This window comes from Temnothorax nylanderi, unplaced genomic scaffold (assembly GCF_030848795.1).
Source record: "Temnothorax nylanderi isolate EJ_2023f unplaced genomic scaffold, tnyl_v1.0 TNYL_tig0135_pilon, whole genome shotgun sequence".
Lineage (NCBI taxonomy): Eukaryota > Metazoa > Arthropoda > Insecta > Hymenoptera > Formicidae > Temnothorax > Temnothorax nylanderi.
In genome coordinates, this window is record NW_027249197.1 from 434766 (window position 1) to 461263 (window position 26498).

The window sequence follows — 26498 nt, forward strand, 5'->3', positions numbered from 1 at the left end:
ATACTATGAGTTATATTAATTTTGAGATAATAGTTACGAGAGTATTAAAAACATAGTTTAAACCACAATTTTGAAAAAATTGTATTCTGTTTCACAGAGATCTTAGCCACAATCAGATCGCCACCATAGGACCGAAGACTCTCAGAGGAGTGTCCGCTCTCAGACATTTGTAAGTATCTTATCGGATGTGCTTGCCACAAAGACAGATTGTTCCGTAATAATCTCTCTCGAGGCCATTTAGTCATAGTCTAGTAGCCCATTGTAAACTATGCTCAAGATGTTTTACATATGACAACTCTACTCGCATTACAGATAAAGCTGTGATAAAATTTCAGATAAAACTTACGATTGAGTTTGTCTTTTAAATCTACTGTAACATATATTATAATTGTTCTTTGCTGCAAGTCTTTTTCTACATCATCTATCAGTTTAAGTAGTAAAATGTCATATGGTCAGACAACTCTAATATTCAAAACATAGCTTGGAAATTTTTTTGAAATATTTGATTTGTATCTCTTGCGTAATTATCTCATATAAATACATAAGACGCTTATAAAAATTAAATTTATTTGGAAATTATAAAATTTTACTTTCTCTTCGTAGATTACTTGACAACAATGTGCTGACCTGCGTGGACGAGGCTTCGATACGAGAATTGAAAGACTTGGAAATATTGTAAGTACACGAATTCGTTAAAATTATTTTGATTATGTGTTTTACATTAAAATTATTTCATGTTCAAGCGAATATAACATGTCAAATCAATTATTTATTTTAGAATGCTGAACAATAACAAACTTGTAACGCTCGGTAAGGAGATGCTGAACGGCTTGTCGCATTTGCGAACTTTGAAGCTTGCGGATAACGCTTTAGCTTGCGATTGCCATTTAGCATGGTTATCGCGTCATTTGAGGACTTATCCTCGCCTGGGGCAACATACACGATGTGCATCTCCGGCTCATCTCAAGGATCGCAATCTTGCCGATGTGCAGGTGAGTCTGACTAAAGAGTTATGTTACCATCTATTGAATTCTGATTTGCAAAACCCGCAAATGTTCATTTCTCGTCAGAATTTATATAAGCATTTATACATTACATTACATTTTACATTAATACATAAATATGTTACATATATTATAAATATGTTTTTATTAAATTATATGTGCATATATACGTGTACGTGTGTTAGCTGTTGGATCTTTTAATTTACTAAGTATTTCAATCGTAAACCGAACATTGTATGAGAAAAGAAATTTTTAAAGAACATTTCTGTGATTGTTAAGTATATCAATATTGCTTTTTATTAACCCAGTTCGCGTCTAATACGACTTCTAAACTTATTGTTTGCAGGAGCACGAGTTCAAGTGTTCAGGCCTGGTCGAGAGAACGGGATCGGAATGCAGCGCTGAGCCCCAATGCCCGCATCCTTGTAAATGCGCTGATGGGATCGTCGATTGCAGAGAGAACTCCTTGACGAAAGTGCCAACCCACCTTCCCGAGGACACCAGTGAATTGTAAGTAAAACTCGCGCCATGTGTGTGTGTTCGCGCATTGTACCTGTTCTTCATTCTGACAATGAGATTTATTTCTCGCTCGCGAGTATTATCGATAACGCGGATTGACTGAACTGTACGTTGCTTTCTCAAGTACACTTTATTTCGTCCCTTATTTGGTATTTGTAGTTGCACACGGGATATAGCAAATTAATGGCAAATTAAATATCTCTTTTATTCAAATTTTTATTTAATATTTTATTAAATATTTTATTTATAAAATCGCGATTTAATAATTAATAATTTTTGCAAGATAATTTTGTGTAAAATCGATAGTTACAAATAATTTTATAAAGTCCAAGATTAATAATATGTGTACGACACGCGAAACAGAATATATGTATATGCGTGGAAAGCGGAAAAGAGTAGTGAAACACGAAATAGTACGAACGAGCAGAAAGCGATCGATAGCCTCAGAACTTTGTGAAGCGGCTACTAGCACAAATGTGCTGATTCGTTAACTTATCTGTGTAATTTGTTTTTCCATAATTGCCTGCAGGCGGCTGGAACAGAATGGCATTACAGAAATTCCACCCAAGGCTTTCTCGCCATACAGAAAATTGCGAAGAATGTGAGTGATATTCGTTGACCCGTTCTAATACATACACACAGATCGCTATTGCGCACGTCGACCGCAACGTTTAATATTTTTATATGTTTCCGGTTTTTCGCCCGTAGTGACCTGAGCAACAACCAGATAAAAAAGGTAGCGGCGGATGCTTTCCACGGATTGAAATCCCTCGAATCGCTGTATGCATCATTTTTCCTTCACTGACACATTTTAAATAACATTCTATTCCATTTAACGGCAACGATAAATAAAAATGCGCTTTTTTTTGCAGAGTTCTATACGGCAACAAAATTACTGAGCTGCCAGCTGGTCTTTTCCAAGGCCTGACAAATCTACAGTTATTGTGAGTAGATAAGAAAAGAAAGCCATAAATTTAATGAATAAAATTCAAAACGAATAAAACGAATAATTGCATGGAAGTCAGTCTTATTAAAGTTAATAAATTGAAATAGATTAGGCTAGGTTAGATATAGTTTTCTATTGCATGATGCGAGGTTGACTTCAAAAAGGCGAGAATTAATAATTCATATTAGAACCACTGAAGAAAATGTTTTTATTCATGGCTTCACGTATTGTTCTCGCTTTCCCGTGAAGCATTGCAACGAGGCAACTGTTGGAAATTATGGCGAAACTTATTGTTTCAGGTTACTGAATGCCAATGAGATATCATGCATACGAACAGACCTGTTCAAAGACTTAACCAGTCTCACCTTGCTATCTTTGTACGACAACAATATACGTTCGTTAGCGAATGGGACTTTTGCCAACCTGCGGAGCATTAAAACGCTGTTCGTATTATTAGTATTGTCGTATTATTACAAAAATTCTTACAAACATTTCCTAATTTTGGCGAGTGTATAAAAAATCTTTTCTTGTTGAAATAATTAATGAAGAACATATTTTGTGCTGCATTGAAATGTATCTCCAGCCAGTAATTTGATTCTTTTTTCGCAGACATTTGGCGAGGAATCCGTTCATCTGCGATTGCAATCTACGCTGGCTGAGCGCGTATCTTCACGCGCATCCTATAGAGACATCCGGCGCTAAATGCGAAACGCCAAAAAGAGCGCAGAAACGGAAGATCGATTCGATGCGGGACGACAAGTTCAAATGTAAGGGTAAGCACAATTCGACTTTTCCGGTATATCTCTTCTTAACACTTCGGCAGGGTAATATACAGGTCGGTAGTTTATGTGGAGGAAGATATATTGCACGATGAATGTAAATAGGCCCCTATTATCCACTAACTTGCATTTATATTTCACGACATCTTCGTATTATCATATTATATATTTACATTCACATTCATATCTGTGTGGAATTAATCATTTTCCCTTGTATCAATACAATTTGGATAAATAACGTTTTATTCATCTGTCTCATCTCGGCTATTAAAGCGTTCAAAATCGATAGTAGCGCTTATTACCTTATATACGAAAGGTAAGAGAAAGCGAATAAGCAGAATGGAAATCGAATTATATTACCATTTATAAATTAATATTCGTTCTTTCGCTAAGAAAGGATATATCGAAAGCCGATGCCCAAGCCATTGAAATTGATCGATCGTGTCACTTTATTATCAATCACACGTGATGGCACACGACGTGCCACATCCGATCCGATCCACGGCTTCCATTTTCATTCATGTGAAATCACCCACCATCGTTCCCGTTGCTTCTTGCATCACATATCCAGACACGTACATCTTCTCCTTTCTCTCTGTCTCGATTCTTCTTCGTTCTTGTCGACACGTCCGGAACAAGTGACCAGACGATCTATATAAATGCTCTCGCACGGTAGGATAAATGCTGGTCACTTTGCCGGGCGCATGTAATTGCCGATGGATGTATCTTGCTAACCGTAATACCGCCCGGTGTGCATTAATGTCAGCCGATGTTATTATGTACATTCGCAGAGACACGCTTCCAAGCTCATTCGCGCTCGCATAATGATAATCATTTACCGAAACGAAGCTGCATACAGACGAGTGACGTAGATAGAGATTGTACCCTAAAAGGATGTATTTTTTGAAATTTTATTTTTCTACCGACATATGAAATTTTCCTTTAAATTTTATATTTACGAAAGAAAATTATAAGAATATATTTGAACACGTTACACCGTTAAGATATGTTATATAAAAATATTAGCTAAAGAGGAAGGAACTATAATTTATTTGTAATTTTAATAGAGATCGCTATTTTGATACTCTTTAAATTTTAGGAAATTAAAGTGTTTTAGTTTTACGTTATAGCAATATCAGAGCAAACTTGTATTTTCTATCATTAAAAGTTTCTCGACGAATATATCATGTTTTATGCGGACGTATGATGCACTCGTAGCGTGCTTATTACATCACAGTCCGTAAATTTTGATATGCGACTTCCGGAATTACAAGAATTCTATGTCGCTGTTATTTTCATCGTGCGGTCGTTTGCATTTGCCTTGTCTTTTTGCGACTCCGTACTTCTAGAGAAATTTATTGCAAACGTACGAATGTCCCTCTGTAGAATGCATCTTTTACGACACATTTTTTGCGGAGCGATCCGTGTTTGCCATATCCGTTTGAGAATAATATCCAGAAGTATCTAACCTTCCTTTATGCAGCCTCAAGTTTCACCCGGATGCATTCTCCTTGTACACCATACTATTCCGAAAAGCGTGTATACTACTGTACACAGGGATGAGACGAAAAAACCCAGCAGAACCGCGTAACATCTTGCTTGTTAACATCTTGAATATCAAATAGTCTTACAAGCAGATTTTATATAATAAAGAAAAAGTTCTCAACTATCTCGCGGCTGTGTTAATGTATGTTTTAAAATATATATACATATATCTTGTTTGCATAATTAAACGTCATAAGTTATTGGCATTATAAAGCATATTTGAAGATCGATATTGTTAAAGATTGAAAATTTGTTTTAAATAATATGCACAATATGCAATACGCTGTGGTGACTTATTTAAGTTCTCTAAAAAAAAAGAAACGGGTTGTTATACTGCATATTACAGGCAGCACGAATACAGTTAATCCACTGAAAAAAAGCAATATCCATTCCCTGCAACTTACCCCATACATGTTTACACAAAACTCAATTCAGAGTTGAGAAAAATAAACATTTCGATAGCGCATATGTGCACCTATTCCAGTATAAATGCGCATAACTATTACATGTAGTTTCGCAAACAGGAACTTGTGTCGCGAGCGTTAAACTCGTAGACAACTTTCCCAACTTGCGCCCCCGGTCACGGCAAAAATTTACACGATACCCTTGCTTCTGCATTACGAAGGATTTCGCGAGAATTAGGAGGAGAGTGCTTCTAGTTTTCGTAGAAGGAAACAAATGTTGCTCCTTAAGCGGCACTCCCATCCGAGTACGTAAAGAGTATTGGCGAAGCGGAAGGTGGAAGAGACAACGGAGAGTAATCGATCAGTTTTAACTTTGTGTACAGAACACGCAAATTTTATTTTTTATTTATCTTCTTCGTTTTATTACTCGCCTCGAGCAAAACTCTTGCCAGTTTTATTATTCATATAAAATGTAAATATTGTACAAAGGTGTTGTAGTTCTATGGAATAACTGTTTTTTTTACCTTTTATTCGTTGCATTCTTCTTCAATACAATAAATAATAAATATTTTCCTTTTAATTGATGTTATCAGCAACAGCTTTTAATATGCAGTTTTATTGATTATTTGTGAAAACATATGATAAAAGGAAAAATAAGCGCGCGCGCAGTCACATCAGAAAAGAGAAAAAAATCAGCTCTTGACGATGCGATGTTTAATTTTCTCGCTTTCTTCCGCTTTGACCTCAACGATCGACGAATGAAAACCGTTATTGTATTTCGACCACCGCACCGTGGAGAAAACGCAGTCGCAATGGCGAGACGCTAGCCGGCATTTATACATGTTGGCAATGTGTATCGTCGATATAATTACGTATGCGTACATCACACTCGGCAATTTGTAATGTGGTGTATAATACGATGATAAATCATTTCTGCCGTAGCCGCACTCATACATAAACATATTTAGCCCTCAACACTAACGCACGACGTTAAACACTCGATTAACGTGCAAGTACATACGGCGTCACGCGTACGGCTGGTTTCGTTTAACGATGCCGTTAATTACACTGTTCATTATCAAAATTTATCGTTAACGAATCGACATCATCATCATCATCATTACGTTTACGATATAATTATACATTTGACCGACGTAATTTTCACGAAGAAATGCAGCATTTATTTGTGGCCGGGACGGGATATCACAGCGACTGCTCTACGTACCGACGTGTATGCATTATCCCTGTCGTATGTCAGAGCGGAGTCGTGATCGAGTGCGGAAGTGTTGCTCAGGCGCGATTGTTAGAATTCGACTCTACCCAGAAACTTTGTCCGCAGGTGACGAGGAGCTGTTAACAAAAAGGGCCGGCGAGTGCATTCTGCCTGGCGCTTGCCCCGCGCCGTGCACATGCAACGGCGCGACGGTCGATTGCTCCAACAAGAGATTAACTGCGATACCGAAAGACTTGCCGCTTTACACGTCGACTTTGTAAGTATACTTCTCTTAAATGGCGTGTTAAACCACCACGCGTGAAATCCGCGCGAGAAAGAAAACGCGCGCTGTTAATTCCGACGCTAATCACCGATGCTATCAAAGTCTTGTCGGATAAAAGCTCCGTAAACTTTTTCATCGTTCATTGATGAGTAAATCGTCGACAACAGAAAAAAAAAAAACTTGACAGGACGTAGCTGCCGTTAAAAAGCTTCCTCTAACAATATTTTACTTGTCGTTATATCGCTGAGGGACGTACGTGGGCGTGCAAAATGAGAAAACCAAAGGCAAACTCAATTTATGTCATACGGGATGTAGCAGCATCCGCAATATATTTCGTGCAGTTATGTTTGTCACGCTGAACGCACTTGCCACCGCGAACATTTTTAGTACTTCCCAAAATACTGTGTGACATTGCGTTGATGAAGAGATAGTAGAGGACGGATCTAAAATAAGGAAAATGTTTCCACCAAAATGTTTAAGCTTTCGATATTCAGATACTAAACAATAGCGTTTACTTTGCCAGGCGTTGCTACTTACTACTCTCGTAATTAAAAATATTACAAGAAGCTTTTAATAAATAATAGGTAATAATTATACGTTACAATATTTAGTAATAATTATTCTACACTATCGATAATAATGTCTGCAAGTTGTAAAATCATTTACTCGTCTAAATAATAAATATTCTAAATAATGACACTACATCTATATATGCAGTAGATACACACACATATGTTAAATCACAATATTAGCGATGTTAAGGAATGCGATTATGAAAGTTGATATCGATAAATACAGTAACTGGCATTAGCGCGAGTCATTATTTCTAACTAATAACAACAATTAGCACGATAAACATAGACGTATACTACATGAATTAATGATCGTCAGTAAATGAATTGCAGGCTGAAATTGCAAAACAATATAAATGTCAGAAAGATAATAAATTAAATAATTAAAGAAAAACCAATTAAATTGCCCGTATAATCAAAATAAATAACGACTGGAAGAAACTGCAATAAAGTTCATTGATCCATTACGAACAAATTGTATGTCGTTTTGCAATTAGTTACGTTTCTGGTTTAAAACTGCTTTGCTAAAAAAATTAGTTTAATCTAACGTAACATCTCACTAAATAACAGCATTCTAGATTATCATTACCTTTTCACGAGAAAATGTTCGTTTTAAATTATCAAGTATCGGACAAGTCGATCGATCGGTCGGGACAGTCCAGACGAGTGGTTAGGATGAATATCATTCGTCTGTAGAGAATTCTCGTCGCTCCGTTCGAATATTAATTCGATCGTTGAACCAGATAATCACCTGATTAAATCGTGGAGTGCAATGAGAAAAGAACAATGAAGATTGGACTATTATTCGCAGTAAATTACGCATTCGGGCCGTTCGATGGATCGGCGCTTTATGAAAAAAAATTAATTTCTCGATACCATTCAATAATCGACACATCAGTTCATACAAAGAGATCTATATGAACAAAAATTAATATTTTACTAGTATATGCGGTTTTTAGCTTTTGTCTTTGCTACCTTATTCGTATCTTGCATTCAAATTTTGTGTCAGCATATATTATAAATATTGACGTAAAATTTGCCTTTCTCCTTACAATCAAATGTTCTTCTTTAAGAACTTTAATATCGTCCATTTCAAAATAAAACAACGAACGTTATTAATAATTGCTACAGCAATTTGTTATTTCATTTTATTTCATGCGCGGAACATACATTTTTGTTCTTCGACATATCCCAATTTAATAGTTTTATCCGAACGTTAGAGCGTATTAATTACGAACGAAGCAAAACAATCAACTGCAAGTTACACTATTGCTCGATATATATCATACGAACATTCTGCAACGCACCAATTTCTGCACGAGAGTTATTCCAGCGCGCAATTCGCAAAATTTATTGAGCGGCGCATTGTTATAACGCGGTAGCGAATAAATTGCTCGGCGGGTAGTCGAAAACAAGTGATGGAGTAACGAACGGAAAGTACCAATTTCGCCCCTTTTTTTTACGTTGTCGAGTAACAAACTAACCATACATACATATCGCGTACGTGCACGCATATTTCGACGACACGACAATCGTGACTTCGTTCTACGATCTACATGCATTCCTTTCCGCTTGTGTGTTCGCGCCAGGTTGTTGAGCAACAATGAACTGGACAAGATCAAAGCGGACGGCCTTTTCGAGAAGCTGCCCGAGCTGCAGCATCTGGATCTTAGGAAAAATAAAATCTCGCGCATCGAGGCGTCCGCCTTTCAAGGGGCTCACAATCTCACCGACCTGTAAGTCACAACGCGAGTTCCGAATTATACCGCTTTCATAGGACAACCTGCTTCTTCTTTGCGACATTGTCGTCGTCCTCGTCGTTGTCTTTCCGGAAAACTTCGCCTTTGCCGGCACAATAGAAGCCGTTCTAGAAGTACCGCTGTGTAACATCAGGATTGTTTTCTTTGCGCGGCCTTCTAGTCGATATTTCCAACTTTAAAGAATCTCTCAGGAAATTTTCGAAAGCTGTATTGTTTCCGGGGACAATTATTAAAACAATGCCAGTGGTTTTTTGTCAAATACTTGAGCGGTATAGTGTTTGTTTGATTGCGTATCGCGGTTTGCCAAATCCAATTGGAAATACTTTTTTACTTGCAATTTTTACTTGCAAATTATAATTAGTACTAAAAGTACTTTATAAAGTATTTATATAGTCACTGCTAAATAACTGTTGTTATTGATAATTTATCTGTTTTATAAAAATATCCTATTATATCATGATAAATCAGATGACATATAAGTACTGAATCTGCAATACCATTTTTATTATGTACGATTTATAATCCAATACATGATAGGAGTCATAAATTCTTTATAGTTAATAGCTATATTTTTAAGGCGTTTCGAAGTCGAGCAACAGTTTTGGGCGATATATCCGGAATGTAAAAGAATATAAAAACGTTACACTCCGCGTGATATCACGTCCAAAACGTGCTTTCATAACATGTTCATAACATTTGTACGCTTGTTGGCACACGAAGAATAATATTTATCGACTCGTAAAAAGTGACGGCGAATTGTAACGCGACGCAACTTAGCTCGCAATCTCTTTCCATTTTGTCGCGCGCCTCGTTTCACGATATGACGAGCTCTCTTTTCGCAGGTTTTTGTCCGAGAATAGGCTGCGAGAAGTGCACAACAAGATGTTCTCCGGCCTACCGAGCCTTAAAACACTGTAAGTACCTCGTTGGGCAAACGTAGCGCTGATAAAACGCTATCGTGCAATAAATGATTACTCGCATAATTCACTTTGCGTAGGAATCTCCATGGTAATTCCATTACATGCGTTATGCAGGGATCGTTCGACGGAATGCCGCACATACGCGCCATGTAAGTATTCGCGAGTATTCAACGAATTAAATTACAACAAGATTATTTGCTCCATAGAAACTGTTATCTGTAGATTTTTTTAAATATCTTTTTGTATCACATTTTTTTTATTTCTCATTATTCTTTGTGGAAAATGCAAGCAGTTACATGGCCTAGAGTACTTACGCTGTTATATCTCTAAAATAATTACGTATCAACTATAATAATCAGAATATAATCTTCGTGTTACTGCCTCCTTATTGTTGCTGTATCGTTTGATATATTTTTCGGTATCTGCAGCAACATGCAAGGTAACCCGTTATCGTGCAACTGCTATCTCGCGTGGTTCGCCGGATGGCTGAGGAAACGAGAAATAGCTGGAATCACTGGCCGTTGTCACGATCCACCGCGATTAAAGGATGCCATCATCAAGGACATTCCGCACCACGAATTCAAATGCAACAGTGCGTTTAATGCATTATTGTACAATTGATTTTGGTCATCACCTGTTAGCACCTATGGATATATCTTACTCTCGCAATTCGTATTATTGCGTTTTGCGGTTGATCGCTATGAATTGAAAATAGAGTACAAACATGACGTATCCCGTGAAATTGATAGCAGTTTTGCATGCAAACTGATTCGCACGCATACAGAATCGAAATCAATATAACATAATAATTAAATCTGAATCTGTGAATAACGCGTGTTTTATGCCTTCAATTTACATGTCGTCTGCGCTGCGGAAAAAAAATTCACGAATAAGTCAGTTGCTTTTATTGCATGTCTTTACTCGCTACGATAAAATAATATTCGTAATCTGAATTGCAAATCCTGTTAACGATCCACCAACTATTTTACACCCATCAGACGACAGCGTGGGTTGCCTAGGTGACGATTACTGCCCGCCTCAATGTAATTGCGCGGGTTCGGTGGTGAGATGTTCGAGGTCTCAGCTTACAGAGATTCCACGCGGGATTCCACCGGAAACCACCGAGCTGTATTTGGACGTGAACGACATCAAGACGATCCAGCCGGAGAGGCTGAACCACCTGAGGATTCTCACCAGACTGTAAATAAAACACGCGTGCAACCTTCCTGTATATCTTTCAAGCGGCTTTCGCCGTGTTTAACGTCCGCTTCGTTTTCAGGGATCTGAGCAACAACCAGATCGGAATGCTGTCCAACGATACCTTCAGAAATCTCACAATGCTGTCGCACCTGTAAGTCGAACATTTATTTCGTTACCCCGGGAGTGCTTGGCGGAGACTCGCAAAACCGTTTATGTAACGTACGACATACGAATCTCTTTTGCAGAATCATCAGTTACAACAAGCTGCAGTGCGTGCAACGAAATGCTCTCGCGGGATTGAAGAACCTGCGGATAATGTGAGTCACGTATGCAAATACTTGACTAACGTTATCATCATGACGTGCCTCTTTTACTGCCGCGAAAAAATCTATTCTACGCTTTTGTGTACCATTCACACGATCGGCGATTGGACGCTCATTTTACGCTGTTAAACTGAAGTTATTTAGCTACTTTAATCATTAAATAAATCTGTCAGTTGAACAAAAATAATATATGATATATTAAAAATCAAGTAAATTAAATCAATGTTTAACTTGAATTGCTGCACAATGAAATATTAATTGCAAATGAAGATACCAAAGTAGAATTTCATAACGCCGTCAGAGATTGTAAATTCTTTATCGATATCTAAGTCTTTTTCTAGTCGAACAAAATAACGAATCGGAATTTTTCTGTGCCGATAAAAATATGCACTATAATTTCATTGCCCTTTTCAGTTCGCTGCACGGTAACGACATATCGGTCATCCCAGAGGGAGCGTTCGAGGATCTCAAGTCTATAACACATCTGTGAGTATCACTCCGTTCGTAAACCACACGCACTCGATTTTCGATACCAGCCATTTATCGATCACCGATGTTTACAGTGCCCTGGGGTCCAACCCGCTTTACTGCGATTGCAGCATGCGGTGGTTGGCTGAGTGGGTGAAGAAAGATTATGTGGAGCCTGGCATAGCCAGGTGCATGGAGCCTCCTGCGATGAGAGACAAATTGCTTTTGACGACACCGGCTAGTGCCTTTCAATGCAAAAGTAAATATCTCATAAGCGTATATCTCGATTGCGGGCAGAATGGCCAAGAAACTCCGCCTGCCGTTAAGTAAATTAAATTGTTATCCGCGAGTCGTGCGGCAATAATCGTTTGTCGATACAGTAACATAGAACCGTGCGATCATTTACGGTATATTCGCAATTCTGACTTCAATTCTGACTCTCACTTAGATATTCATTAACATTTAGTATTAGTATCGCTCAATGGAATATTTAACATTGGAATCGGGAACGCGGATCATTATCCTGCTTGGTAACGACTTTGCTGTAAAACGGGTCATTGAATATCGATTTTCCATTAAACATAAAAAGTATAATACTTTTTTTTTTTAACGACGTTTGGTACGCAGTCCATAGCCTCTTGTAAGAAATAACAGAAAGAATTCCTCCGGTTGCTTGGCCATTACTGATCCGCAATCGCATACTGGTTGTCGCACGTGACGGTGTTTTTGATTTTTCGTAGTACAGCGCGACGCAGTCTGTTTAGTTCGTGGTTTTTTGGCCCAGCATCACGGTAGGGTACTAAAATTGCTCATTAATCGTAGACCTTTCTTCCGCGCAGCCAAGCAGCAGCCAGCCGAAGTCTTGGCCAAGTGCGACCTGTGTTACACCTCGCCATGCGAAAACAGAGGATTTTGCGAGGCGCTTCCGGACCGGCAGTTCCGTTGCAAGTGCGCGCCAGGATATCACGGGGACCGGTGTCAGCATAAAATTGACGCGTGCTATGGAAATCCTTGCAGGAACTCCGGAACTTGCAAAGTACTGGAGGAAGGAAGATTCAGGTACTTGCTGAACGCGACGGTCTTGATCAGAATAGTGGCTCGTCGGGCTGACTTTAGAGTTGCTCGTTCAGTGGAACCCGTAGAACGTTTGCGACAGCATTGTACCGTATCGTATCTTAGAAAAAACTTCTTTCGACTTTTGCAGCTTTTTTTCATTTTTCTTTCTTATGTCAGTCTCTTGTCTAAATTTTCGCGAATTTTCTTACGAAATAACGTACGAAAGCATACATTTACGAATGCGCGACCAAAGACATAATTTTAACGAGCCTATCAATTTTTTAATTGAATCTTTTTCAATTGAATCTTTAATTGCGTTGGTTTGATTAATGTCTTAAGAAGTCGTGACTAAGTAAACAATAATAGTGCGCTAAATCGTGACGCACAAGATAGTCTTTCGTATATAAAGCTATATGAAAACTTATATTTTTAAGACAATAATCTCGGATTCATTAAAGACAAAAATCTTAACGTTGCCACCGAATGATAAAAATATATAAATTGGTATAATTAGGTAATTACATCATTGGAAAGCATCGATACTGTTATTTAACGGTATCGTAGGTATTACATTAGTAGAACCTGCACGTTACCAAAATTATTTCGCGTGTGCCAAGTAGTTTTTTGAAACGTTTTCATTTGGACATCAAAGTAGACGTAAATATGCACGAGGATGCTTGTATATAGACGAATAGAACGTTGCATCTCGAAGCTTGAATTTGACAATAAATTACAGAGACTCAATAAAAAAATCGTCTCTCTGAGTTACGTCTATGTTATTTTGACAATTCTGACGTGCCGAACTGCTTAAAATGACGCCCGAAATGGAATACGATCGGAGCGTTCGTCAAATTCTAGCTCTCAACACGCGTAATAAACGGGACCCTCTGCACGTGAGCCCCGAGGAGTGACGACTGCAAGCTATAAACTGCCGACGGCGCTGTCAATAACCTGCTCATAACAGAGAGGCTGTTGCGATTATCGAAAAATCGAAGAGTTGAACCTACGCGCTGGTTATTATGCGCCAAGCATGTGTACATACATCAGATCGATACAAGCACACTTGCCTAAGACAGATTTCTAACAATGAATTGATAAATCCTATTTATCTTTGTCTTTATTGCTTGTATATTAGAGAGACAATGATAAAATGTACTTTAAAATTAATAATAATAATAATAATAATAACTAGCTATTTTAATAATGTAATAATTGTTTACAAATTATTCCAATTCATAAGTTCAAATAATTCAAATCATAAGTTTAATCTAGTTTAAAGCAAATAATAAAACTGCATGTGCAATTTATAACTGCTTTTCTGGAGACCAGTACTCATCCAAGCTCTATGAAATTCTTTTTCTACCGTTCCATGTAGAAGCATTTAATTGTCAAACTTAACGTGCTAAACACGCGAAAAAAATCGAAGAGAAGCAGTATCGGCGGTTTATTGCCCGCAGTATCTTTGGCGAATCTATCGCGATCGCATGTCGGGCTCAATGTCTCGATTGACGTTCAGTCGGTGTGTGACAGTTGCGACTGCGCCCCCGGGTACAAGGGACTTCGATGTGAGAGCAACGTCGACGACTGTGCCAACAACAGGTGCGCTAACAACGCAACCTGCGTCGACCTCGTACAAGCCTATCGATGCGACTGCACCCCAGGATTCATGGGAGAATACTGCGAGGAGAAGATACCCTTTTGCACAAAGGGTCACGACCCCTGCGAGAACGGAGGCCGATGTGTCGACCACAAGACCCACTACAGCTGCGAATGCCCAATCGGCTTCACCGGCCTCAATTGTTCTACAAACTTGGATGACTGTGTCGATCATATGTGCCAGGTACGTGCGTGACGTCTTTCGTTAACTGCATCCTATCGATCGCGGGCACGTCGATCGCCACGTATTTTTGTTTCTTTCGAGCGAAATCAATCGTTGCACCAGACATGGTGTTCCTGTACAGTAGATACCTCCAATAATACACGCTTTGGCTGCGGTCCACTTGACGGTACAAATGCTTCGAAGCATTTCTCTTCTCCTTTCTTTCAATGAAGAAAGGAGGAGAAGAAAAACGCTTCAAAGCATTTGTATAGCGTCAAGTGGACTGCAGCCTTTGTCGCAATAATATATTAATGTTATAGATTCTATACTTTACTATGTGCAACAAATGATTAGCGACGTATGTAATTTCGTCCATTAACGGATAAAGTTAGAAATCTTTTGCTTTAATGCGCGTGACGAAATAGTCGGCGAAGTAAATCTTGTATTAGCCGATATTATATTATTTCTACTAATATTTTAAAAATTGTTACAAAATAATTTGAGCAATTCTATTTTTTAGCCATATTTCTATACCTTGTTTTTCTCTATTTGTCGTGAGCAATATTAATTAAATATCTTCAGATTTTATAATAATGAATTCTGTAGGTATCGCGATAAGGATTTTCATAATACGCTTTTAAAATTATATGCATTAACATTTAAATATGCAACATCTACAGCACTGTTGTTGAGTGTAAAATTCATTAAAATAAGTAATTACGCAGTGACTGTAGAAGTCGCGTGCACGGGCGCACCTATCTACACGAGGTCGATGATATCTGTTTCATTTACATCATATCATAGAAATTTATTTTCTCGTATCGCTCGCGGTTGCGACAATCGCAATTAATTTCTGGCCACCGCATTAACAGTTCCTCTTTACATTCGTAGCAGTTGTAATAATAGCACGTTTCGCTTTGGAATGTCCTGATTTTGATAACGTATTTTAAAATTCTTACTTTTGAATTGCGTATGCATTACGCTCATCGGGTTCAACACACTCGGATATATATATATATATATATATATATATATGTCTCTTTACATTTCATTTCAGGAAGTATTATATTTCTCGGTTGAATCACTTAACGTAGTATCGATTTAATTCGGTGCAGTATCAACATGAAAACTCAAACTCAGCGACATAACTTGACTTGCATGAGAGCTAAACTTTTATTTGACTATCGACTCTTAAATAGAATCCCAACTCAGGCAGATATGATCTACCGAGAGGAGGAAACTTTACAGTCGCGAAGAGCTACGACCCAGAAGCAAAGTTGGCGTACGAAATTTTACGCGAAGATTCTTCTTCGTAGTATTATAACGCCGGCCAAATTTCATTTGAGTGTTTGCGTGGAATACAGAAAGCTCGTGTGGAGTTTTCGGCTTTGTGGTGGCTGGTTCTAAAGCCACGATAGTATATCACGTTCCAAGCTTTCTAAGCTTCCATGAATGGCGCGGAATTGACCTACAGAGGCTGTCTTCCTATGAATTTTCCATTTCCATGTACTGAGCATATTTTCTACGTAGTTAAAACAACTTGATACTGATTATTTTGCGATGCATTTCATACGTTAATTATTTGAAAGATTTACGCTATATTTTTGAATATTTTAATTATAGACAATAATTATGATTAACACATTTAAATCGTTATATTGCGTAATAACGTTAAACATCCTGAATTGCTTTCATTGGTACAAGCAGAATTCTGGACTAACCATTGATAAGATTAGCACGTGTAACTCGCAGGAAGGGATATATTATTGCACATATGTGACTTAAGCCCGAGAATACATGGCCTTTAGTTTGAGACTCTAGACCAGGCATGTGAAACTGGCGGACCGCCCGATGATTTGTAACCCTCTGCTAGTAGTTAGTTGCATCCACAGTTTGCGCGCGTTCCTATCTTATCCGTAAACTTACTGGCTGACATTAATTAGACGGCTATATTTGAAATGAATTGACATCAAAATTATTCAGTTTAACTTCACTTTCGTAACGTCTTATTTCCCATACAACAATTTTTGGAAATTTCTTGGATTTTAATCATAATTAAGATTTAATGACAAAACATAATTAAAAACATTTTATAATTTGCTCGTTATAATACGCTGTTATTTTATATAAAAAAGATTTCAAAGATTTCTTAATAAGGATTTACTGTTAAAAACGTAAATATATGCCAAAGGCTTCTTTATTGTTAACACTGCTTTTTTCACTCCTGATCTAAAATTTTGATTGGTAAACACTTTTGCGAATTGTAATTCGTTTATTTCGCAGAACGGTGCTACTTGCATTGACGGCATAAATAATTATGAGTGTAAGTGCGCGGCGGAGTATACAGGGAGATACTGCGAGGCTGCACCCTCGACAGCCATGCTGTATCCACAGACAAGTCCGTGTGCCCACCACGACTGTCAGCACGGTGCCTGCTTCCAGCCCGCTCCCGCCTCCGCTGCGGACTATCTTTGCCAGTGCCATCCCGGCTATACCGGTAAGTAAAAAGGAGCTTACAAAAAGTCATTGTCTTCCGTTAATCTTTACAGTAATTATATTCAGAGACATCTCAAAATTTTATTTTGAAGTTTGAGAATTACCTTTTGTCGTGTGTGACGTTCAAGGATAAGCTAATTTAACACGGCGCGACTACTTATCACTTCAGGAAAACGATGCGAGTACCTGACGAGTCTGAGCTTCGTGGACAATAGCTCGCTGGTCGAGCTAGAACCGCTACGCACGAGGCCCGAGGCGAACGTGACCATCATATTCACGACCATGCAGGAAAACGGGGTTCTTCTCTATGACGGGCAAAGCGATGGGCACATCGCCGTCGAGCTCTTTAATGGGCGGGTCAGGGTTTCGTATGACGTGGGTAATTATCCTACCTCAACGATGTACAGCTACGAGATGGTGGCCGACGGCAAGCCTCACATGGCGGAGCTTCTGGCGATCAAGAAAAATTTCACATTGAGGGTCGACCGGGGTCCCGCCAGAAGCATCATCAACGAGGGTCCGAAAGAGTATCTCAAGCTTGTCACGCCGATGTTTGTCGGTGGCGTAGCGCCGGAAGTTGCTAAAGTCGCATTTACCGAGTTTCACCTTAGAAATATTACGAGCTTCCAAGGTAAGTTTCTCTCGCGACACTGTGAAATATCGTTATGATTAATTGACATTCTTGTATTATCTTTATAGCTTTAATAAGTCATCGACGAAGTATCGCAATTATGAAAAAGTGGAACAGTTTTAATAAAATTGCAAAGAAACTGTACTTTATAGAGATGTATTCTTGTCATACCGCAATATAGAAAAACAAATTGAATATTCGTTTCTTTATTTAAATTGGTTAAATAATAACTTTGGTCATATAATTATCAACTTTAAATTACGTTTAGCTAATTACAAAAGCTGTCATAATAATGTTATAATGAAACCGTTCGGTTGGAAATTTCAAAGATTTCACGAATGATTTGTGCTCTCCACCGCCGCTAGTTCCAACACCGATACTCTGCGGTTCCTCTGGGAAACGATAGTTGTCGCAAACTCGGAATATCAGCCGCAAATTTGCAACTTGCGGAGACCTCATTTAATATTCGGTTACATTTTTGATGTCCCCCGGCGCAATACTGATTTACTACGTTTGCATGTAGTGTACGAAATAATATGTAGCATGGTATATACGACCAAGAGAAACTAGATTTGAAAAGTTTCGCGACACACGAAAATTCGTGATCGGCCTGCATTATGCAGCATAATTTGTATCCGGGCTTTCTGTATTGTAAGATAAGGAAAGCTATTTTAACAGTGAAAGTATATCACCGACGTCAATCATTGAAAAGTTGCGCGTAAAGGAGCCTCTTATGAGAATTTATGCAGGCGCGAATGCATCCTCGCTTACGCCCTTACTCAATTGCATCGTAACGTTCGGTACACATTCCCATGCCGCCACTCTTTATATAGGATAGAGCAAAAGTTTCTTCCTCGCCAGATCCATTAAAAGTTTCCTTGCTTTATCTCAGGCTGCATCTCCGAGATGTGGATCAATCATAAGTTGGTAGACTTCAGCAACGCCGCAAAGATGCATCGCGTTACTCCCGGATGTGCTACTAGCGATGAGGAGGCCGACGAAGCGAGAGATATTGTTGAGGCTGAGGGAATTAACAATAGTGGCAGTAACGAGGAGTCCATGCCGCAAGAGCACATACCTCGCGAACATTCTGGTATATGTCTGTAATTGCTGTTTATGCGATGATAACTTAACTTATTAAGTTAAGAATTGCTCACTTTTGAGTTGGAATTTCTAAAATTAAAAATACTTAAAACCGTTTACAAATAATACATTGAAACGGATTTTTAAGAAAGTTTTGTCTATTCAACAATTAATTGCAATTAATTGTTAATTAACACGAATGACTAAACAATATAATGACTCGCGTTTATGAAGTAAAATACATTAAATTGTATATTGTATGTATTATATTATATTGCATAATAGAGGAATATTTGCACATTAAATTGGATTAGAAAGTTAGAAGAAATTATCTTGTTCTAAATTAATCCAAAATGTTTATATAATATATTCTTGATAAAAAATGATATGTATTAATTATAGACGTCATCATGTCGGTATCTGGACTGGTGCCTTCGCATGCGTGTATCGGACATGAATGCAAAAAAGGATCTCAATGCATACCGTCGCCGTATGGCAACGGCTATTCTTGTCGATGTCAAACTGGCTGGCAAGGACGATACTGCGAGAAAGGTATAAATTCTTTTTTAATATTATGCTCATATATAGAGATATATGCTATATATATTTATTGTAAACTAATACAAAATATTGCAGTCTTCTCAAGACATTTTTTTATTATCAATGTTGCGACATATGTATAATATTTAATTCACAATATCTTGCGCTTTTGCTCGATCGCTCTCGATAAAATGATTAACATCGATATCGCAGCACCGACATGTCGCAAGGAGCATACCAGGGAGTACTACAGCGAGAATGGATGTCGAAGTCGACGACCCGTGAAGCTTGCTAAATGTTGGGGAAGTTGCGGCAATTCCTGCTGTTTACCGCGGAAGACTAAACGGCGCAAGGTACACAAGATATTTGTATATCGATTAGGACTCGTGAATGATCTGGTTTTCTTCGGAACAATACGGTTGATTCTATTGTATAATTTTCAATTGTCTGGGAATATTCCCCCGCGTAATGACAAATTTCGGAGTCGTATCTAATGTCGTATCAACATTTACATGTTATGGGAGTTTCTACTCCTATTTTCCCGGTTGACAGCGCACGGGGATGAATATCGAAGCCTGCATCGCTCTTGTTCTTGTTAATTGGCGTTAAATTCCGTGTCAGTCACGACGATCGTACGAAGCAAGATGAACTATTTCATCCTCCAAAATAATCGATCACTCATGAATCGCTCGAAGCAACACCACGTCAATTACCGCAATTATGTTCATTAAGCTCCCGACCGGCGACTCCCCCGTCGTTATTTACCGATAACGATCGTATATATAGGGTCATTATAAACAATTGTGTATTAATTTCAGGTCCGATTAATTTGTGCGGACGGCATGCGGTACACCAAGGACGTTGACCTGGTGCGTAAGTGCACGTGTACTCGCAAATGTTACTAGCCAGTCGACGCATCGCGGCCCGAGTCTCGTTGGCGCGCGTCGAGACGTAAAACGAGACCGAGAAGAAACCCCCGGATCCGAAGCAGCACCCCCGCGCGTACTTCCACGTGCCCTCGGAGATGACGAAGGGAACGGCAACGGGGCGGCGAGGGCGAGGCGCTACGACGTGCCCTCGGCATCCCTATGCGAGACCACCTTTGCGAGACGCACGTGGACGAGAAAGTGCGTGAGGAAGTGCAGGCCAAAACTAGATGGACACACACATAGCCGGCTCAGTGTGATATGTATTATTAAAAAGCGAGAAAAGAGAGAAAGAGAGAGAGCGCGCGCGCGAGAGAGAGAGAGAGAGAGAGAGAGAGAGAGAGAGAGAGAGAGAGAGAGAGAGAGAGAGAGAGAGAGAGAGAGAGAGAGAGAGAGAGAGAGAGAGAGAGAGAGAGAGAGAGAGAGAGAAAGAGAGCGAGAAAGAAAGAAGAAGCAAGAATATATTGTACGTAATATATAGCTACGGACTATCGATATCGAAGCAGTTAAACGTATACTAGGTATTATTCGTATATATAATGACCCGATATAGGTATATAACGACGAGAACGCCGGGCGGAAGGAAGGATGGGCGCGAGCGCGCGCGGACAATGTGTCCGTATATTTGCGATCGCGGACCGCGCACGCGGGCGCTTGCGTGTTCGTAACATTATGCACGAGTGCGTACGATTACGCCGTTGATTTAGCGCGGAATGGACCTAACTGGTAATGGGGGATTCGCGGCAGCGTGCAAACAGGCTTCCGTAATCTTCTTATAGGATATATACGCGTTGCTTTTTGTTTAATACGTTTCCGCCGGTGATGGCTGTAATCTCCGTCGAGGCTTCGACGTCTAGGATCTCGATGTAGTTCATTGCCTATCTTTCGAAAATTATCATTCGGAGACGTATTACCTGTTCCTTATTACAATGAAGGGATTTGTGGAAAATATTGCAATTAACGTTTTACTTGAAATTATTCATAAAGCGGCACCCTATCGTGTTAGTTATAAATTTAACGTCTGTCGGATAGTTTTTATCCGTTCTAAATTAAATTTATTGCTAGAAAGTTGTTTGTACATATTTATACGAAGCTATTACGTTGGCAATAGAGATTAATGACAATCGTAATTTCTCGAGATTTGTAAGTGATTGACCGCGAAGCCTAAATTCACGTTAGGTCTGTCTTTCCCTCAGCGAATTTTTACACTAAATGCGAATCTTCGGTCGCATAGCTATTTCTACCCACTGAGCAATGGTCTTTGAATTTTTGCGAGAGAAGATCTACAAATACGTGAAAAATAGTGAGAGAGAAAGAGAGAGCGAGAGAGAGAGAAAGAGAGAGAGAGAGAGAGAGAGAGAGAGAGATGTTTGTGAGAATATCGCGAATGGCTGCAATACTTTTCCGCTGCAGATTGTTTGGTTTCGATACACTTCGCTTGGCTACAATACACACGCGCGAGCAACATCGTCGTAGCCAATAAACCTGAACGAAACGGAGGCAAACAAAAAAGAATGGCGGTGTGTTTCTTGCCTTTTTCATCAGTTTAGTTGCAGTGCTGCCAATTTAGCGCTCCAGCTATCACTTTAACTGCACAATCTTTAGCTAGTATGGATATTAGGCCACTTGTAAATCTTAATGAACACGATAATCAGAGGGGACAAGCAATTATACCGTAAAAGAGTCGACATATAGAGTCACAATTATGTGAATAGGTCACACAGGTAAGTGTCTAACTAAATGTAAAAAAAAATATTTTAAGCATAGAAAAAACTTAAATGAAAGTAAGCCGTTAACGTCTTCTTACCTCACCTCACCGACAGCAGCAGTGGGAATGTAGCTTTATTTTTGAAAAAGTCAAGAAATTACACCGCACGATCGAGATCGTCGGGATGGACTGCGTCGCGAGTTTCGGAGAAAGCGCGCTTCGGAAAATTTTCACTTTACGGCCTAATATTACGTTTCGAGGTGCAAGATGTAGCCTGCAAGCTGCACGGAGCGACGGAAGACTCGCGTGCGAGCGTCCGGATCGATGCAGTGGACGATAATAGGAAAACGAATTATGGAGGAACGGAGCAAGGCGCGTATTAACGTTCGGCCAGCCGATCGTGAAACGGATGTAACTATATAGATCGATGAAGTCATCGGTAATCCGAAAACAAGGAGTTCGCCGATACAAAACCGCGTAATTATTTTTGTATAAGCGCATTATTTATATATCTAAGCTAATTTGCTATTAGTTTAATCGAGGAGCGTAATTCGTTCGTACTACTTAAGCCTCCCTATTAATGTATGGCGTACCACGTACCTACCCTACATCTATTTATGCGTATCTATTTTACCCCCCTGGATAACTGCATCGCATCTTCCACTGCCAGTATTTATATGTATTTATTCAGTTTCCTTGTTTCACTGACACTTATATGTTAAACTATTTCTTTAAACGTATACCCTTCACTTAGAAGACGAACGAATATCTCTCGACGTGCTTCGCTATCATCCTTCACGATTTCAACGCGATCTTGCCGCCTAGCGTGCGCCTCGCGAGAAAGTACCAATCGTAGGATCTACGTAGACATAGCTTCTGGCCACTAAACGTTCAACTGCCACACGATTGAAGTGTATCTCTTATCTTATAGAGTTTCGTCTCGAAATTCACTGCCATCACATGACTGCCACGCGTTTGACGATTGTCACGCTACTAATCAATTTTTAGCCGAGAAAGTGTGATGGTGAAGGATATCTATTTTAGTGGATATCTATATCGATATCTGTCCACGGAAATACAGGATTTTCGACATATTTCTTTTACCTAGCTTCACAGTTGGTTTTACTTATGTTAGTTTGACGCGGAAGGTATTTTTATTTCGGTTCACAGCAAAAGTATAGACAAATAGTGAAAAATATTTAAATCGTAAACATGCATATGCGCACGGTATCCATCTATTGATAGCCAGGGCCGAGGATCGTTATTTGTCTTCACGTTTTGTTTACCGTAAACGGAAAAGTAGGTGTACCATGATCGTATAAGTACGATATAATATAAAATATGATTTACTAGTATTAATAGTCACATAAGTTCCCTATGCCATTTTTTTATGTTTATAAACAACTTGATTGTCGATATTTTATCAATTCCATTCGAACGAATGTCTGCGGAACACTCCAAGCTAGCGCTTGTCGGAAAACAGATTTTGTATTACGACTCTGTACATTTGGTCCAACGAAATACAAATAAACATACGCAAGCCAGCATACGTTCATTCGTCGTATATATATCGATAATCCATTGCAGTACATGATTTAATCATTTAAATTGCCTTTGACGCACGCCTCGCATTTAGCATTAAAGTGCAGAGATTACAAAAACATGACTAATTACATGACTTATCATGAATTGAGAAAATTACACGAGTATATTTTATTCTGAATGCAGATTGTATATAAATGCGTTTCTTTATTTATATACACAAACAATGTTATTTATCAGCTGGGAAATAATATTCAAATGCAAAACCGTTATCATGATTTTATATTATTTATGACGAGTCCGTACGCGTAACATGTTAATGTCACATAAAATTATAATGCAGAGAAGTATATGACATCTATCACGCATTGTGCATCTATATTGGACAATAATAAAAGGGAATGCGCCTGTAACATCGTAATATATTTTCGTGCCGTCCGGAATTCCTATAACTTGTATTTGTATATTTATTTGAATGTTTAACATATTTCGTGATCAATGGGCCGGCGCATGCGACCGAAACGCATACCATTTGGCTTTTATTCTCTCGCAGAACGTAACGCGAACACATTTACCTCGAGTTATCGAATTACACGCTTCGAGGAACACACATGCTTCGATTTTGTTAGACATTAGCAAAGAAATCTTTCATTTGAGTTTACATTAAATCTCTTGAGAAGCGTTTCTTCGGTTCAGTTGCAATTTCTTTCTGAATTTTACTTTCTTTTGTCATTCGCATTTCAGCATTCGCATTGTTCGTATAAAATAAAGACATTTGTCACGTAACGTTTACGACTACAAAGGAAACGCAAGCGTCATGGATTCTTTGTCTTTTGACATCTTGTGATAATCGGTGCAAGAATCGAGAAAACTATTTTGTCGTCTGTAGAGCCACTGCGAGAATTTAATCATGTCGCGTGCGTGATCAAACGGAAAGTAATGGTAGACAAGAATCAAGTAGAAGAAGAATGTTATTAAGCTCTGTTTCGAGACTGAATATATCTGCGAATATAGTGCATATAATATTTATTGACGTAAAATTACATTATTTATTCCTGATAATTTGTAAAATTACTATGTATATCAGATTAGATAACGCGAATTAAATTTTTAGTACACTTTTATGTACTGTGCTAAACGTGCATCTGCTTTCACACATTTAATGCGATAAGCGCAGGCAGAAAAATATTAATATATAATGATATCGAGACTGTTACATTTAGATAGCGATGGATAACGGTGTGATAATTCGGATCGTATAAGTATAGCCTTATGTTTTCTTCATAATAGATATTTATTTTAAAATAAATTTTAATTCAGAGATTTTATATATATATTTATATATACATATATAAAAAATAGATTTATATACATATATATATATATATATATATATACATGTACATATATAAATCTATTTTTTGTTAAACCCGTTTAGTTCCAGTGTCTTTACTTAGGGAACTTATGTGAATAGAGAGAGAGATTGGCAACATTCCACCTACAGGAACTAGTTCATAAAAGGGAACAGTTATTCTACCTAAATATCAACAACGAAAGATTTAATTAATATTAGGTAAACAAAATGCACGATATAAATTTGCAGGACGATTATATATCAAAAGTATTTTTGAAAATGTAGTATAATGCCAAAATTATAGTTTATTTTACGCGTATTTTGATTATGTATATTAACAACATAAAAATATATTTTAAACATATTCTAATTTTATAAATATTAAAAATTATGCTTCCTTTATATTCACGCGTATCTCAAATCTGATCTCATCGGCTCTGCAGATTTCGAAAGTCACCAGCAATATTTTTAAATAATATTGCAATTTTACTTTATCCCGAGATTACGCTATAATACAATAACGCAATGAAAGTCTGACAATTCTTTTTTTTTTACAAATAACGTCATTTCAGGATGTCTCCAATAATACATCTAAAGGCGTAAACTGACGAGAATAAACGAATTGTGTGAAAGAGATAGCGCGAGAAAGTGTTAGCGTCAGTGAATACGATATTGTCCCCTTTATGTCAATATCATAAATGTAAGATTCAATAAATTTAGGAAATTTACATTTTTAGATAATTCTGGAGATCAAAACTTTTGAAATTTTCTTGCAGATATCAATTTTTACTTTATACTTAAATTTAACTATAAAATTATTTTTGATCGCCCCCTCTTCCTTTAGTCATAAAAACACATTCTGGTATAAGCACATTCACAATTTTGGCATAAGAGGGACGATATATGCTGTCTGAAAGATGTGTCGAATGAGAATGTCAAGGTATAACGAAGCGCGCAAGGCAATGAGTATAAATGTGTTTATTGCGCAAGCACGTTTTACCAAATAACAATGGAATACTGCATGCCTAGAAATACTCTAGCTCTATACTGTAGGTATATTAAATTAGATTATTAGCGTAAAAGCAAAATGTCTATGTTTATATAATGTAACAAATTCTCGAAATATATGAACGCTATTAAACAAAAAAAAAACGTATGTGAAGTTCAATAAATATGTTATAATTAACAGCGCCACGTAGAAATTAAACATATAAAAATTAAACGTGAAATACGGGTCCGTTATAGTTACTTAGTTAATTATATCCGTAATTAATTTTCCTTTTTTTATTCTATTATTTCTAATTAAAAATAAAACATTGTTAGAAATCTGTTGAAGCTAATTATCGATTAATCTTGTTTAATCAAATAAGGTTGATCGTTTATTTTCCTCTTGCCTCGGCATTTATA

At 38.0% G+C, this 26498-nt stretch overlaps 1 protein-coding gene across 3 annotated transcripts in view; it reads left to right on the forward strand.

Annotated features, from left to right (window-relative positions):
* The window catches only part of Sli (slit guidance ligand), a 314727-nt gene extending 290983 nt beyond the window's left edge, over nucleotides 1-23744 (forward strand). For 2 of the 3 annotated variants that reach the window (XM_071714132.1, XM_071714134.1), the window contains exons 4-30: nucleotides 98-169; nucleotides 604-675; nucleotides 779-992; nucleotides 1351-1514; nucleotides 2053-2124; nucleotides 2232-2303; nucleotides 2396-2467; nucleotides 2769-2912; nucleotides 3079-3242; nucleotides 6537-6687; nucleotides 8855-9001; nucleotides 9868-9939; nucleotides 10023-10094; nucleotides 10374-10537; nucleotides 10944-11145; nucleotides 11225-11296; nucleotides 11391-11462; nucleotides 11883-11954; nucleotides 12032-12195; nucleotides 12776-12995; nucleotides 14523-14832; nucleotides 17095-17308; nucleotides 17477-17938; nucleotides 18831-19031; nucleotides 19424-19573; nucleotides 19775-19914; nucleotides 20380-23744. In XM_071714132.1, coding sequence (XP_071570233.1) covers nucleotides 98-169; nucleotides 604-675; nucleotides 779-992; nucleotides 1351-1514; nucleotides 2053-2124; nucleotides 2232-2303; nucleotides 2396-2467; nucleotides 2769-2912; nucleotides 3079-3242; nucleotides 6537-6687; nucleotides 8855-9001; nucleotides 9868-9939; nucleotides 10023-10094; nucleotides 10374-10537; nucleotides 10944-11145; nucleotides 11225-11296; nucleotides 11391-11462; nucleotides 11883-11954; nucleotides 12032-12195; nucleotides 12776-12995; nucleotides 14523-14832; nucleotides 17095-17308; nucleotides 17477-17938; nucleotides 18831-19031; nucleotides 19424-19573; nucleotides 19775-19914; nucleotides 20380-20466 — 4018 coding nt within the window. In that variant the 3' untranslated portion in view covers nucleotides 20467-23744. The remainder of the gene's footprint in view (nucleotides 1-97; nucleotides 170-603; nucleotides 676-778; nucleotides 993-1350; nucleotides 1515-2052; nucleotides 2125-2231; nucleotides 2304-2395; nucleotides 2468-2768; nucleotides 2913-3078; nucleotides 3243-6536; nucleotides 6688-8854; nucleotides 9002-9867; nucleotides 9940-10022; nucleotides 10095-10373; nucleotides 10538-10943; nucleotides 11146-11224; nucleotides 11297-11390; nucleotides 11463-11882; nucleotides 11955-12031; nucleotides 12196-12775; nucleotides 12996-14522; nucleotides 14833-17094; nucleotides 17309-17476; nucleotides 17939-18830; nucleotides 19032-19423; nucleotides 19574-19774; nucleotides 19915-20379) is intronic. The other variant, XM_071714133.1, reaches the window with a different exon arrangement.
* The last annotated feature ends 2754 nt before the right edge of the window (nucleotides 23745-26498 follow it).